Source organism: Gorilla gorilla, chromosome 3 (genome assembly GCF_029281585.2).
Source record: "Gorilla gorilla gorilla isolate KB3781 chromosome 3, NHGRI_mGorGor1-v2.1_pri, whole genome shotgun sequence".
Lineage (NCBI taxonomy): Eukaryota > Metazoa > Chordata > Mammalia > Primates > Hominidae > Gorilla > Gorilla gorilla.
Genome location: NC_073227.2, coordinates 72297712 through 72313412, shown reverse-complemented (window position 1 = coordinate 72313412; position 15701 = coordinate 72297712). Strand labels below are relative to the sequence as shown.

The 15701-nt window shown below is 36.9% G+C and overlaps 1 protein-coding gene across 1 annotated transcript in view; it reads right to left on the bottom strand.

Moving 5' to 3' along the window:
• The window catches only part of CHIC2 (cysteine rich hydrophobic domain 2), a 59578-nt gene that overhangs the window by 34064 nt on the left and 9813 nt on the right, over window positions 1–15701 (bottom strand). The window contains exons 2-3 of the mRNA XM_004038681.4: window positions 9918–9972; window positions 9623–9778 (exon numbers count right to left, since the gene is read on the bottom strand). Of these exons, the coding sequence (XP_004038729.2) occupies window positions 9623–9778; window positions 9918–9972 (211 nt within the window). The remainder of the gene's footprint in view (window positions 1–9622; window positions 9779–9917; window positions 9973–15701) is intronic.

Here is a 15701-nt window from a genome sequence, read left to right as displayed (position 1 = left end):
TCTGCCAGGGGACTTATTTTCAGAATTATATGAAGAACTCTCAAAACTCAACAAGAAATAACAATTTTTAAATAGGCAAAATATTTCAATGAACACTTTAACAAAGAGGTACAAATGGCAAATAAGCACATGAAAAGGTGCTCAATATCATTACTCATGAGGGTAATGCAAATTAAAACCACAATGAGATGCTACTATGTATCTTTTAGAATGACTATAATTTCTATAACTAACCATATCAAGTCCTGCAAGGATGCTAAGCAATTGGATCTCTCATGCATTGCTGGCTGGAATGCAAAATGGTTCACCCACTTTGGAAAACGGTTTGGAGATTTTTTATAAATTAAACATTCACTTACCATATAACCCGGCAATCCCCTTCCTAAAAATGAAAACTTGTGTTCACACAAAAACATGCATGTGAATGTTTATGGCAAGCTTTATTCAAAAACTGGAAACTCAGTGTCTTCAACTGATAAATGGATAAACAAACTGTGATACATCTATACAATGGAATACTACTCAACAATAAAAAAGAATAAACTATTAATACATAAAAGAAAATAGACGAATCTCAAATGCACTAAGCTACATGAAAGAAGCCAGACTCAAAAAGTTATATACACTATTTTATTCCATTTATGTAATATTCTAGAAAAGACAGTATTGTAGGGATAGACAACAGATCACTGGTTGCCAGGGTTGAAGAGTTGACGAGCGTTCAACTACAGAGGTAGTAAGTAAAAAACTTACTACAGCACAAGTAAGTTTTTTATGGAAAACTGTTATGCATCTTGATTCTGGTGGTGGTTACAAAACTCTATGCGTTTATCAAAAATCACAGAACTGTTTACAAAAATTTTACTATATATTAAAAAACAATTTTCAAAAATAGGCAAAGGTAGTTAAGAAAAAAGGCAATTTGGAAGGTCTAAAAAATAATCAAAATAACAGAACATGCTGGGGGCAGTGGCTCACGCCTGTAATCCCAGCACTTTGGGAGGCCGAGGCAGGCAGATCACCAGAGGTCAGGAGCTCAAGATCAGCCTGGCCAAAATGGTGAAACCCCGTCTCTACCAAAAATATAAAAATTAGCCGAGCACGGTGGCTCACACCTGAATCTCAGCACTTTGGGAGGCCGAAGTGGGCAGATCACCTGAGGTCAGGAGTTCAAGACCAGCCTGGCAAACACGGTGAAACCCCGTCTCTACTAAAAATACAAAAATTAGCTGGGCGTAGTGTCAGGAGCCTGTAATTCCAGCTACTCCGGAGGCTGAGGCAGGAGAATCACTTGAACCGGGGAGGTGTAGGTTGTGATGAGCTGAGAGACCACACCACTGCACTCCAGCCTGGGTGATAAAAGTGAAACTCTGTCTCAAAAAAAAAAAAAAAAAAAAAAATTAGCTCGGTGTGGCTGCAGGCGCCTGTAATCCCAGCTACTCAGGAGGCTGAGGCAGGAGAATTGCTTGAACCTGGGAGGAGGAGGTTTCTGTGAGTAGAGATCGTGCCATTGCACTCCAGCCTGGATGACAAGAGTAAAACTCTGTCTCAATAATAATAATAATAATAATAATAGAACAGAATAAAAACAAGGTCTTGGGAATAATATCAGGTCATAAAAAGAGGGCACTAAGTTGGGGATAGATTTTTTTTTTTTTTTGAGACGGAACCTCCAACTCCCTGGTTCAAGCGATTCTTCTGCCTCAGCCTCCCGAGTAGCTGGGATTACAGGCACGTGCCACCATGCCAGCTAATTTTTATATTTTTAGTAGAGATGGGGTTTCACCATGTTGGCCAGGATGGTCTCGATCTCCTGACCTCGTGAGGGGATGGATTTTGAAGGCAAGACAGAACTGCAGTTTTCCAAATCAGTGAATAATGCGAAGAAAGTAAAAACACTGAGCTGCATATCAAGTATGCCTTTGGTCCTGATTTGTCTTAGAGTCTGAGACCATTCTAATCACATAAGAGGATTTCACATCACAAGAAAGAAAACAGTTCACAGGCTGGCAATTTTTTATACTCATGCCTCTCGATCGAGGGTTCTTAACATACAGTACCTAGACAGAATTCTGGGAATCTGTGAAAGTGAGTGAAATGAAAATACATCTTTTTAACCACTAACTGAAATGTATTACATTTCCTTAGGTTATGAATGTATGCAACTAATTGCAATAGACTGAACAGGACCTGCACCTTCATCACTTAAAGAAATCACAGATTCTTCCTATCATATCATTATTATCATGGATTTGTTGCTATCTCATTTTGTATGCATTAATAAACATATTTATAAATCACAAAGTTTTCTAGTATTTTGATAACTATATTTTATATAATTGGTTTCCTTTGTAATCCATGTATTTTACCTTATGCATTTAGAATACATTAAATATTTTTAAATATATATAAAGCATCTCAGAAAGCATTCATAGGCTTCCCTAAACCATCAAAAGGATTTATGGCAAATAAAACGTTAAAAATCCCTGCTCTAGAGGGGAACATCACACACTGGGACCTGTCAGGGGTTTGGGGCTAGGGGAGGGATAGCATTAGGAGAAATGCCTAATGTAGATGATGGGCTGATGCGTGCAGCAAATCACCATGGCACGTGTATACCTATGTAACAAACCTGCACATTCTGCACATGTACCCCAGAACTTAAAGTATAATTTAAAAAAACAAAAAAAGGAAAAAAAATCCAAATTATTTTGCCCCCATCTTACAAAGCACCTCTTTCTCCAGGGCCGGTAATATCCTTCACACATGCATGAAGTGTCACTCTTACCATGGTTATGTAATAGTTTACACCCAAGGACAGATATGTATGGCTTTTTTAAAAAGCAAGTCATGTTTGTTTATGCTCCCTGGATAGTACTCCATATAAAATTAAATGCATCAAATAAATATTCCATCTAGTCATATAAAATACAAAGAGAGAACTTAAGACTGAACACTACAATGCTAAATGAAATGTACTTTCAGAAACTACAGATTAAACTAGCTTAAAAAGTCAATCTTACATCTCACATAAGAAGGAATTTAATGAAGGCATTTCAAAAAGGATCTCAAGTTGATAAGAATGCAAAGTTTAACTCATTTACCTTTGTTTTCTAAATACACCATACACACTGCAACATCTTGTTACTCATTTAAAGGTTTAAAAAAAGGGTATCAAAACAAAACCAACACAAACAAACAAGCCAGATCTCAAAGGTATCTACAGTATTAAAACTCTTAGGATTTTCTGGGTTACATGATGGCAATTCCCAACGAAGAGAGACATAGCAGGCATTGAAACAATGGAAATGCCACATAGCAGAAGGGAGTGAGGGGATCCAAACTACAAGAGCAACAAAATCAACTGTGGATCCAGAGACGAAAAAATGTTCTGTAGTGCAAAGGTAATCTGGTGAGAATGATGAAAAAAAAAGAACCATTTTTAGAAAAAAGGAATATTAGACATATTGAAGTAAATATCATAAGTCATTCTATTACAAAGGCATTAACTCCTTCCTATCAATAGAATGTACCAGTTTAAAAATTTTTAGTAGGAATATATCTTTTATTTTATAACACAAATCAAGGGACAAAGAGAATTTGATCATCCATACTTCCTACTCTTACTGGTTGTCAAAACGTAGCCACATAAAACTGTTCATTCATTTTCAACTTAACAAAATTTCATTTTTGGCTGGGTGCAGTGGCTCACGCCTGTAATCCCAGCACTTAGAGAGGCCAAGGAGGGCAGACTGCTCGAGCCCAGAAGTTTGAGACCACCCTGGGCATAGAAACCCTGTCTCGGCCGGGTGCAGTGGCTCACGCCTGTAATCCCAGCACTTTGGGAGGCCGAGGCGGATGGATCACGAGGTCAGGAGATTGAGACCATCCTGGCTAACACAGTGAAAACCTGTCTCTACTAAAAATACAAAAACTTAGCCAGGTGTGGTGGTGGGCACCTGCAGTCCCAGCTACTCGGGAGGCTGACACAGGAGAATGGCGTGAACCCGGGAGGTGGAGCTTGCAGTGAGCAGAGATCATGCCACTGCACTCCAGCCTGGGCAACAGAGTGAGACCCCATCTCAAAAAAAAAAAAAAAAAAAGAAACAGTTGATCACTTGGCAGAAACTCTACAAGCCAGAAGAGAGTGGGGGCCAATATTCAACATTCTTAAAGAAAAGAATTTTCAACCCACAATTTCATATCCAGCCAAACTAAGCTTCATAAGTGAAGGAGAAATAAAATACTTTACAGACAAGCAAATGCTGAGAGATTCTGTCACCACCAGGCCTGCCCTAAAAGAGCTCCTGAAGGAAGCACTAAACACGGAAAGGAACAACCGGTACCAGCCACTGCAAAAACATGCCAAATTGTAAAGACCATCAAAGCTAGGAAGAAACTGCATCAACTAACGAGCAAAATAACCCACTAACATCATAATGACAGGATCAAATTCATACATAACACTACTAACCTTAAATGTAAATGGGCTAAATGCTCCAATTAAAAGGCACAGACTGGCAAACTGGATGAAGAGTCAAGACCCATCAGTGTGCTGTATTCAGGAAACACATCCCACGTGCAGAGACACATATAGGCTCAAAATAAAGGGATGGAGGAAGATCTACTAAGCAAATGGAAAACAAAAAAAGGCAGGGGTTGCAATCCTAGTCTCAGATAAAACAGTCTTTAAACCAACAAAGATCAAAAGAGACAAAGAAGGCCATTACATAATGGTAAAGGGATCAATTCAACAAGAAGAACTAACTATCCTAAATATACATGCACCCAATACAGGAGCACCCAGACTCATAAAGCAAGTCCTTAGTGACCTACAAAGAGACTTACACTCCCACACAATAATGGGAGACTTTAACACCCCACTGTCAACATTAGACAGATCAACAAGACAGAAAGTTAACAAGGATATCCAGGAATTGAACTCAGCTCTGCACCAAGCAGACCTAATAGACATCTACAGAACTCTCCACCCCAAATCAACAGAATATACATTCCTTTCAGCACCACATCACACCTATTCCAAAACTGACCACATAGTTGGAAGTAAAGCACTCCTCAGCAAATGTAAAAGAACAGAAATTATAACAAACTGTCTCTCAGACCACAGTGCAATCAAACTAGAACTCAGGATTAAGAAACTCACTCAAAACTGCTCAACTACATGGAAACTGAACAACCTGCTCCTGAATGACTACTGGGTACATAACGAAATGAAGGCAGAAATAAAGATGTTCTTTGAAACCAATGAGAACAAAGATACAACATACCAGAATCTCTGGGACACATTCAAAGCAGTATGTAGAGGGAAATTTATAGCACTAAATACCCACAAGAGAAAGCAGGAAAGATCTAAAATTGACACCCTAACATCACAATTAAAAGAACTAGAGAAGCAAGAGCAAACACATTCAAAAGCCAGCAGAAGGCAAGAAATAACTAAGATCAGAGCAGAACTGAAGGAAATAGAGACACAAAAAACCCTTCAAAAAAATCAATGAATCCAGGAGCTGGTTTTTTGAAAAGATCAACAAAATTGATAGACCACTAGCAAGACTAATAAAGAAGAAAAGAGAGAAGAATCAAATAGATGCAATAAAAAATGATAAAGGGGATATCACCACCGATCCCACAGAAATACAAACTACCATCAGACAATACTATAAACACCTCTACGCAAATAAACTACAAAATCCAGAAGAAATGGATAAATTCCTCAACACATACACTCTCCCAAGACTAAACCAGAAAGAAGTTGAATGTCTGAATAGACCAATAACAGGCTCTAAAATTGAGGCAATAATTAATAGCTTACCAATCAAAAAAAGTCCAGGACCAGATGGATTCACAGCCGAATTCTACCAGAGGTACAAGGAGGAACTGGTACCATTCCTTCTGAAATTATTCCAATCAATAGAAAAACAAGGAATCCTCCCTAACTCATTTTATGTGGCCAGAATCATCCTGATACCAAAGCCGGGCACAGACACAACAAAAAAAGAGAATTTTAGACCAATATCCTTGATGAACATTGATGCAAAAATGCTCAATAAAATACTGGCAAACCAAATCCAGCAACACATCAAAAAGCTTATCCACCATGATCAAGTGGGCTTCATCCCTGGGATGCAAGGTTGGTTCAACATACGAAAATCAATAAACGTAATCCAGCATACAAACAGAACCAAAGACAAAAACCACATGATTATCTCAATAGATGCAGAAAAGCCCTTTGACAAAATTCAACAACCCTTCATGCTAAAAACTCTCAATAAATTAGGTATTGATGGGACATATCTCAAAATAATAAGAGCTATCTATGACAAACCCACAGCCAATATCATACTGAATGGGCAAAAACTGGAAGCATTCCCTTTGAAAACTGGCACAAGACAGGAATGCCCTCTCTCACCACTCATATTCAACATAGTGTTGTAAGTTCTGGCCAGGGCAATCAGGCAGGAGAAGGAAATAAAGGGCATTCAATTAGGAAAAGAGGAAGTCAAATTGTCCCTGTTTGCAGATGACATGATTGTATATCTAGAAAACCCCATTGTCTCAGCCCAAAATCTCCTTAAGCTGATAAGCAACTTCAGCAAAGTCTCAGGATACAAAATCAAGGTGCAAAAATCACAAGCATTCTTATACACCGATAACAGACAAATAGCCAAATCATGAGTGAACTCCCATTCACAATTGCTTCAAAGAGAATAAAATACCTAGGAATCCAACTTACAAGGATGTGAAGGACCTCTTCAAGGAGAACTACAAACCACTGCTCAATGAAATAAAAGAGGATACAAACAAATGGAAGAACATTCCATGCTCATGGATAGCAAGAATCAATATTGTGAAAATGGACACACTGCCAACGGTAATTTATAGATTCAATGCCATCCCCATCAAGCTACCAATGACTTTCTTCACAGAATTGGAAAAAACTACTTTAAAGTTCATATGGAACCAAAAAAGAGCCCACATCACCAAGTCAATCCTAAGCCAAAAGAACAAAGCTGGAGGCATCACACTACCTGACTTCAAACTATACTACAAGGCTACAGTAACCAAAACAGCATGGTACTGGCACCAAAACAGAGATATAGACCAATGGAACAGAACAGAGCCCTCAGAAATAATGCTGCGTATCTACAACTATCTGATCTTTGACAAACCTGAGAAAAACAAGAAATGGGGAAAGGATTCCCTATTTAATAAAGGGTGCTGGGAAAACTGGCTAGCCATATGTAGAAAGCTGAAACTGGATCCCTTCCTTACACCTTATACAAAAATTGATTCAAGATGGATTAAAGACCTACATGTTAGACCTAAAACCATAAAAATCCTAGAAGAAAACCTAGGCATTACCATTCAGGACATAGGCATGGGCAAGGACTTCATGTCTAAAACACCAAAAGCAATGGCAACAAAAGTCAAAACTGACAAATGGGATCTAATTAAACTAAAGAGCTTCTGAACAGGAAAAGAAACCACCATCAGAGTGAACAGGCAACCTACAGAATGGGAGAAAATTTTTGCAACCTGCTCATCTGACAAAGGGCTAATATCCAGAATCTACAATGAACTCAAACAAATCTACAAGAAAAAAACAAACAACGCCATCAAAAAGTGGGCGAAGGATATGAACAGGCACTTCTCAAAAGAAGACATTTATGCAGCCAAAAAACACATGAAAAAATGTTCATCATCACTGGCCATCAGAGAAATGCAAATCAAAACCACAATGATATACCATCTCACACCAGTTAGAATGGCGATCATTAAAAAGTCAGGAAACAACAGGTGTTGGAGACGATGTGGAGAAATAGGAACACTTTTACACTGTTGGTGGGACTATAAACCAGTTCAACCATTGTGGAAGTCAGTGTGGCAATTCCTCAGGGATCTAGAACTTGAAATACCATTTGACCCAGCCATCCCATTACTGGGTATATACCCAAAGGATTAGAAATCATGCTGCTATAAAGACACATGCACACGTATGGTTATTGCGGCACTATTCACAATAGCAAAGACTTGGAACCAACCCAAATGTCCAACAATGGTAGACTGGATTAAGAAAATGTGGCACATATACACCATGGAATACTATGCAGCCGTAAAAAAGGATGAGTTCATGCCCTTTGTAAGGACATGGATGAAGCTGGAAACCATCATTCTCAGCAAACTATCGCAAGGACAAAAAACCAAACACCGCATGTTCTCACTCATAGGTGGGAATTGAACAATGAGAACACATGGACACAGGAAGGGGAACATCACACACCGGGGGCTGTTGTGGGGTGGCGGGAGGGGGGAGGGATAGCATCAGGAGATATACCTAATGTTAAATGACGAGTTAATGGGTGCAGCACACCAACATGGCACATGTATACATATGTAACTAACCTGCACGTTGTGCACATGTACCCTAAATCTTAAAGTATAATAATAATTAAAAAAAAGAAACCCCGTCTCTATTTTTTTAAATGTTTTTTAAAAAATAAAAAAAAATTATTTATTTAAAAAAAATTTTTTAAAGTATCATTTTTATACATATAAATACAATTTTTAAAAATTTTAACAAGAATATAATACATTCAATCTGTAATAATTTGTCATATCTCTACCAACATCTTAAAATTTTGTTTATTTGTTTGTTGAGACAGTTTCACTATTGTTGCCCAGGCTGGAGTGCAATGGCGCGATCTCAGCTCACTGCAACCTTCGCCTCCCAGATTCAAGCGATTCTCCTGCCTCAGCCTCCTGACTAACTGGGATTACAGGCACCCGCCACCACGCCTGGCTAATTTTTTGTATTTTTAGTAGAGACAGCGTTTTACCATGTTTGCCAGACTGGTCTTGAACTTCTGACCTCAAGTGATCCGCCCGCCTTGGCCTCCCAAAGTGTTAAAATTGCAGGCATGAGCCACTGTGCCTGGCCAGAATTTTTTATTATAAGCAGTCAAAATAATGAGTCTTCAAAATTATTTTTTCTGATTACAGAATCACTTTGTGCTCACTACAGGAAACTTGTAAAATATAAAAAGCAGAAAAGAATGTCCCATAATCTTACCAAAAAGAAACAACCATTGTAACCATTTTATTTCTTGTATGGGTACTATCTTACAGTCAGTAAGAATACTATTAATTAATACTTATTAACCACTTCCTTTGAGATATTCAGCTAAGAGTTTTCCAAACATTTTCATTTTACCTTTATATTCAAGTAGTAGGTGAACATTTTACAGTTGTGTCAAGTAGGGTTTAAAGAGGTTAGGAAACATGCCTAAGGTCACAGAGAAAAGTGGTAGAGCTGAAGCCAGCATCCTTGATCACTATACCACACCACCATCAATGTACAGATACAGACAATGCCATACACTACTCCTTGCTCCTAAAATTATAAATATAATTTTTAGATGGCTATTTAATAACAGCACTTGGATATATAGTAACTTTACTGACTCACTCCTCTCCTGGATCAGATTATTTTCATTTTATTCAGGATAGTGTGATTCATTCAATATAAAAAATAAAAACTAGATAAATGCAAGACTTGCTTGTCCACTTCTAAATTTAAATTAAAATATATAATTCAACTTACTCTTTTACTGAGGCAAATAACTGGCCACATACTGCAACCTAATGTGCAGCAGCAACAAAGGCAGCCACAAAGTAGCCAACGTACATTAACAGGAAGGTTCTTCTTAAGACAACTGTTAACTCTGTTGATGCTGGCTTTAAATTCTTCAGGAGCTACCTAAAGAAAAATTTTAAGAAATAATAACAATGCAATATTAATGTCAAAAAACATGACTGATGAGCATACTTTTTTCTAATTTTCTCAGAAAAAACTTTCATTTTGAGGCATACAAATAGTACATAAATGAGACACTCACTTTTCCAGTTAATGAAGAAGGGAATTCTGATTCAAATTTGTTGCTCAGTCCAAATCTATTTTAAAAAATAAGAAGAATATGTTATTACATGTTATTGTTGCCAAAAATGTAGACCATTTAATTTAAAGGTCAAGTCAATAGAAAGCATTTTCACATACGGAGGAAGTTTGAGACATAAAATGGAAGTTTGAGATAAAATAACTGTAACAAGCAATTTATGAAACGTAACAATTATTTTAGCAGTTAAATGGAAACTTTTGCATAATGATAAGGGGCTGAATGTTAATTATACAGCAGTATGTAAACAAAAATATAAATGGTTCCTTTAATTTGAGCTACCAACTTTATATCTTAAAAAGTAACTACAAAGCATATTATTTTAATGGGTGGGATAGCGATTTTTTCCAGCTTTTAATGTTATTGGTGGAAACAAACAATAGTTGTGAATTTTAGCAGGTGTCCTACACAAGCAATAAAATGAGAAGGAAAAATGCAGGAAAAAGAGTGAGGAGGGGAAGAATAAGGAAAAAGGGAGAGAAAAAATAAAAAAGTAGGAATGGACAAAGTGCTACCAAGAACCGTCTTAGGTTCCATTCAACACCTATTTGTCAGTGCATTAGATGGTATGAAAGAAAATGTAGACGTGTACTATACCTATATCTATTCCTATTACCTAGAATACCTTTTCTTGAATCATGGTTAAAATACTCCATGGCTTTAGAATTGATAAAAGATTTAAACTATTTTCAAAGGATGGTAAATATAACACGAAGATAAAAGACATAATAAAAACAACCTATCTTGCTTTTATCTATTAGAAGTCTACCAGTACTTGGAGAACAGAGAATTCATTCAAATCACAACTACTGAGCACATTCCATGCAACACTTCAGTACAGGCTTTTATGGCTTTTACAGCTTCCTTTGTTTCCTTAAGAAATCACGCACGAGACCAATTTTACTTTTATATAATTTGAGATAATTTTGAAAGGTCATGTAATACACTGTAAAGTTTTGAAGGGGGGACTCCAACTTTACACCTAAATCTAAATGGAATCTTGAAACAGGCTTGTTTACTCATATCCCACATACATCCATTTCACTATCTCTACATTCCTCCAGTCTATAGTCATAACTCTGCAAACCACTCCGATCTGTTATCCTGCTTTCTCATGATCATCAAATTCAAGTTTATCTTTCCTGATAGACCTTGAAACCCTCAATCTGTTGATCTGTGGCTATCAGGATACCTCCTTATATCTTATCTTAAAAAACAAAACAAACCTTAAATACATACAGTCATGTGCCATATAACAATGTTTCAGTCAGGACATACTAGAAGGTGGTCCCACAAGATTTTAATACTGTATTTTTACTGTACCTTTTCTATGTTTAGATACACAAAAACTTACCACTGTGTTATAACTGCCTACAATACACAGTACAGTAACATACTGTACAGGTTTGTAGCCTAAGGGCTATGGGCTATACCATATAGCCTAGATGTGTAGTAGGCTACACCATTTTAAGTTTGTATACACACACTCTGTGATGTCTGCACAATGATGAAATTGCCTACTGATCCATTTATCAGAATAGTCCCCATAGTTAAGCACCACATACTTGTATATATCTTCACTTTAACCACAAACCCTGTTGAAATGCCACTCTTTCCTTAGAAATCCTCAACTACAGTTCACTCCTGACCTTATCTATTCTAAAGAACTTTACCTCCTGCACCTCCATCTAATTCAGCAACCTACTCACTGTGATATATTCTGCATATTGTCATCACTTGGGACTGTATCACCTCTGAAATTCTGAACTGTAAAATTCTTCTCTTACCACTGCCATCAATCATTTCATTTCTCCCATCCTTACTAAATTTGTTTTTTGGCCTCTGGTTGTAATATCTTGCTTCCCACCCCTCCATAGCTCCCTATGACTCCATTTCCTTCCTTATTTGCCAGAACTACATAGTCAATCATTTTGAACATACTCCAACAAACACCTTTAATCATCTCTACAGTGTCCCTTGCCAACCCAGGTTCAATTAAATTGTTTACTTTCTTCACACTGCCTGGAGCTACTGGAGAAAAATCACATTTATAAATGTATCACCAATAATATATATATAACATACATATCTTATTTCTAATCTCATGAGCATTATTGTAACAATCTTTATTCATGCCCAGTAAGTTCTCTTTTCCATGCTCCGTAGTTGTTGTGCCTGTTTTTAGGTACTCCACTTTATCCTCACAACCAACATTTTCTTGCAAATAACCACAGTTGTCAACTCTGAGAGAAAAAAATGTCATGGAATATAAACTGCTTTACCTTCCCTCCCTTTTATTTTAGGATTTACTTATATATCTTCAGTATTTTTACCATCTCTCAATGGAGGAAAGCTTCCAAAAACTAACCATTTACTTCTGAGTGCATCTCCTCCAGTCTCCTCTGCAATTCACTGTATTTCTACCTCGCTTCAGGCTCCTTAAACATAGCCTACAAACCTGAATTAGTCTATCCACCTGAGGATGTGAATCCTTATTTCTTCTTCTCTCTCAATGTCTGATGGCATCTATTTCTTTACGTCCTCAACTAATGTTTTGAAAGACTCCTTTACATTAACTATCTTTACGTTACCTCCCATTCATTATTCAAACTACCACAATCCAGGCTTTCCTACACACTTCTTTACTAGCAAGACTGTTCTCATCAGAGTAGTTGAAAACAACTCTTTTCAGCAAGTCTTCTTTCATATAGCATGCTTTCTCCTGGCAAAGAGCTTGAATGTCAGAATTTCTTATTTGGCACAGGCCACAGCAAATATCTCCTTTGCTATGTTTTTCATCCCTGCCAAAACCTTCTCTTTTTTTAATCCAAATCTAGACCAACCAAAACAATAGTAGCAGGTAGAATTTTAGCAAGACCATCTTATTTTATTAAATGGATAGGAAAAGTCACACTTCTTGTTTGATAATATAACTGTAAAATATCACCTCTAATGATTTATTTTTGACATAAACCACTTAATTTTGACAATACCTTAGTTCTGGCTTCTTTTTTAAGTTCAGCAGGAGGCAGAGATTGTTAGAATGAAAATGGCATATATGTTTTGTTTTCAATTGACAGCATTATAAGTGTACCTACAAGTTTACATAAAACTTTTTATATATGGTAAAAATAATTTCCTTTATTCTAAGACAAAGTACAACTGGCTCAGCACAGTATTAGAAAGGCCAAGTTTCATCCCATAAAATAATAATTTGATGTACTTGAAAGAAGAGCAATGATTCCTGCATTGAGTAGGAAGCTGAACCCCCTTCAGACTCTAATAACCAAACATTCTACTAATCCAAAAAGCCAGAAGTAACACTTGGATAATTTTTAAAAATATGATTTAAAGTAGGTGGCATCTTAATTCAGTTATCTACAAGACTAATTAAATTTAAAAAAATATTTTATGTTGGCAAGAAGGTCAAGATGGAAAAATATCACACACTGTCAATGGAACTATAAATTGTTACAACCATTTCAGATTAATTTGGCACTGAAAATATTTATACCTTTGTCATACTGTTTTCTCTTTAGAAATGTAATATTACGTAAAAAATAACTTGAAATGTGGATTAAATTTATGCATAAACAAGTTCATTGAATCTTTATTCACAAATATAAATATGTATCTATTTACAACATTTTAGGAATGGTTAAGAAAATTATCTTATCTCAATATAACAGAATATTAAACAACCATTAAAAATGAAATTTGCAAACTAAAAACATGGAAATACCATTGAACATAAACTTATTTACCTTCCCTCCCTTTCATTTTTAGATTTATTTATGTATCTTCAGTATTTTTACCATCTTTCTCAATGGAGGAAAATGTTGAAGAAGAAAATTCAATATACCATGATATTAACTGAAAAGAACAAAAATCTTGCAAGTTGATAGAATTTTCAGGAGTGCCATCTGGTAGTATGTAAAACAGGTCTTAAAAAATATTCCTACCCTGGCTGGGTGTGGTGGCTCACACCTGTGATCTCAGCACTTTGGGAGGCCAAGGCAGGTGGATCACCTGAGGTCAGGAGTTCGAGACCAACCTGGCCAACATGGTGAAACCCCATCACTACTAAAAATGCAAAAATAGCTGGATGTGGTGGTGGGCACCTGTAATCTCAGCTACTCAGGAGGCTGAGGTAGGAGAATTGCTGGAACCCGGAGGCGGAGGTTGCAGTGAGCCGAGATTGCGTCACTGCACTCCAGCCCGGGCTGACAACAGTGAGACTCAGTCTCAAAAAAAAAAAAAAATTCCTACCCTTTGACCCAGTAATTCTACTTCCAGAAATGTATCAAGAGAAAATAGCTGCAGTGGCACAGATATGTTAATGAATAATCAAGTATTCTGCAGTGTTATTTTAGGGAGGGGGTATTAAAGACATTTTGTGTCATTTGTTTTTTTTTTAAATAAGAGCTATTTTTCAGAAATGTACAGTTCCTGCTAACTAAATAATTGACGAGTATTTCATTTTTTTTTTTGAGACAGAGTCTCGCTTTGTTGCTCAGGCTGGAGTGCAGTGGCGTGGTCTCATCTCACTGTAACCTCTGCCTCCCGGGTTCAAACGATTCTCGTGCCTCAGCTTCCCAAGTACCTGGGATTACAGGCGCTCGCCACCATGCTGGGCTAATTTTTGTATTTTTAGTAGAGACGGGGTTTCACCATGTTGGCCAGGCTGGTCACAAACACCTGACAAGTGATCCGCCCACTCTGACCTCCCGAAGTATTGGGATTACAGGCGTGAGCCACTACACCTGGCAGACAAATATTTTATAATGTACAATACCACCCTAATTTTGTTTTCTTATTTGAATATTTTATTTGGTATTAACTAGGTATTTTAAGATAAGTAAACAAGGAAATTTAGGTTCACTAATCAATAGTTTTCTTGAATGCATTTCAATGTTTTCCATAGTTCAAGTCCATCTAATCCTCTGTCCTTCTTACTTCAGTTTTAACTTCTTCTATGTTCCTTGTATCTCCTCATATTAACAATGTCTCTTGGCATTCACTACTGAGCTATCATTTTAAATTAAGACATGTTTTGAACTCATAATGAATTTTGCTTTTTAAATGCAGAAATGCAAGAATCCACTGCTTCAACTTGTTTTGCCCTTAATCAAAAATATATGTTCAATGTTTCTTTTCTTCTGAGTTACAGTGATATTTTTAACAGTGAAATTTTTAAAACAGAAATATCTTATAATTAAATTAATTATAATACAACAATCTGAAAAGATGCTACACAGCTCAAAACCATGTATACTAGAGAGAGTAGTCTGTTACTCCGCATGCCTAACCAGGAACTCCCTATACTTTGGCTAATTAGATCACAAGTGGGCATCTGCTTTAAGAACAGCTAATCCCTGGGCTGGGTAGCAGCACATGGAATGGCAAGGCCAAACAGTCCTGCCTAACTTAGATAACATTAACTAACTCAATCAGCTCTCTCTTGAGGTATCTGAACATAAGACAAATAGATGGTAACATGCAGAGCTGACAGAGAGAGGGCTTAAATTGAAGTCAAGATGTAGTAAAGCCATCGATAATTTGAAATCAAAATAAACTGAAGCCAATAGTAAGCAGAAACTGAGATCACCAGACAAGTAATGATGGGCCAGATCAGGGAGGGTCTTGTAGAACATTAAAAGGACTCTGAAGGAGATGGGGAACCTTTGAGGGGCCTGATACAGAGAAAAGACTTAAACTGACTTATGT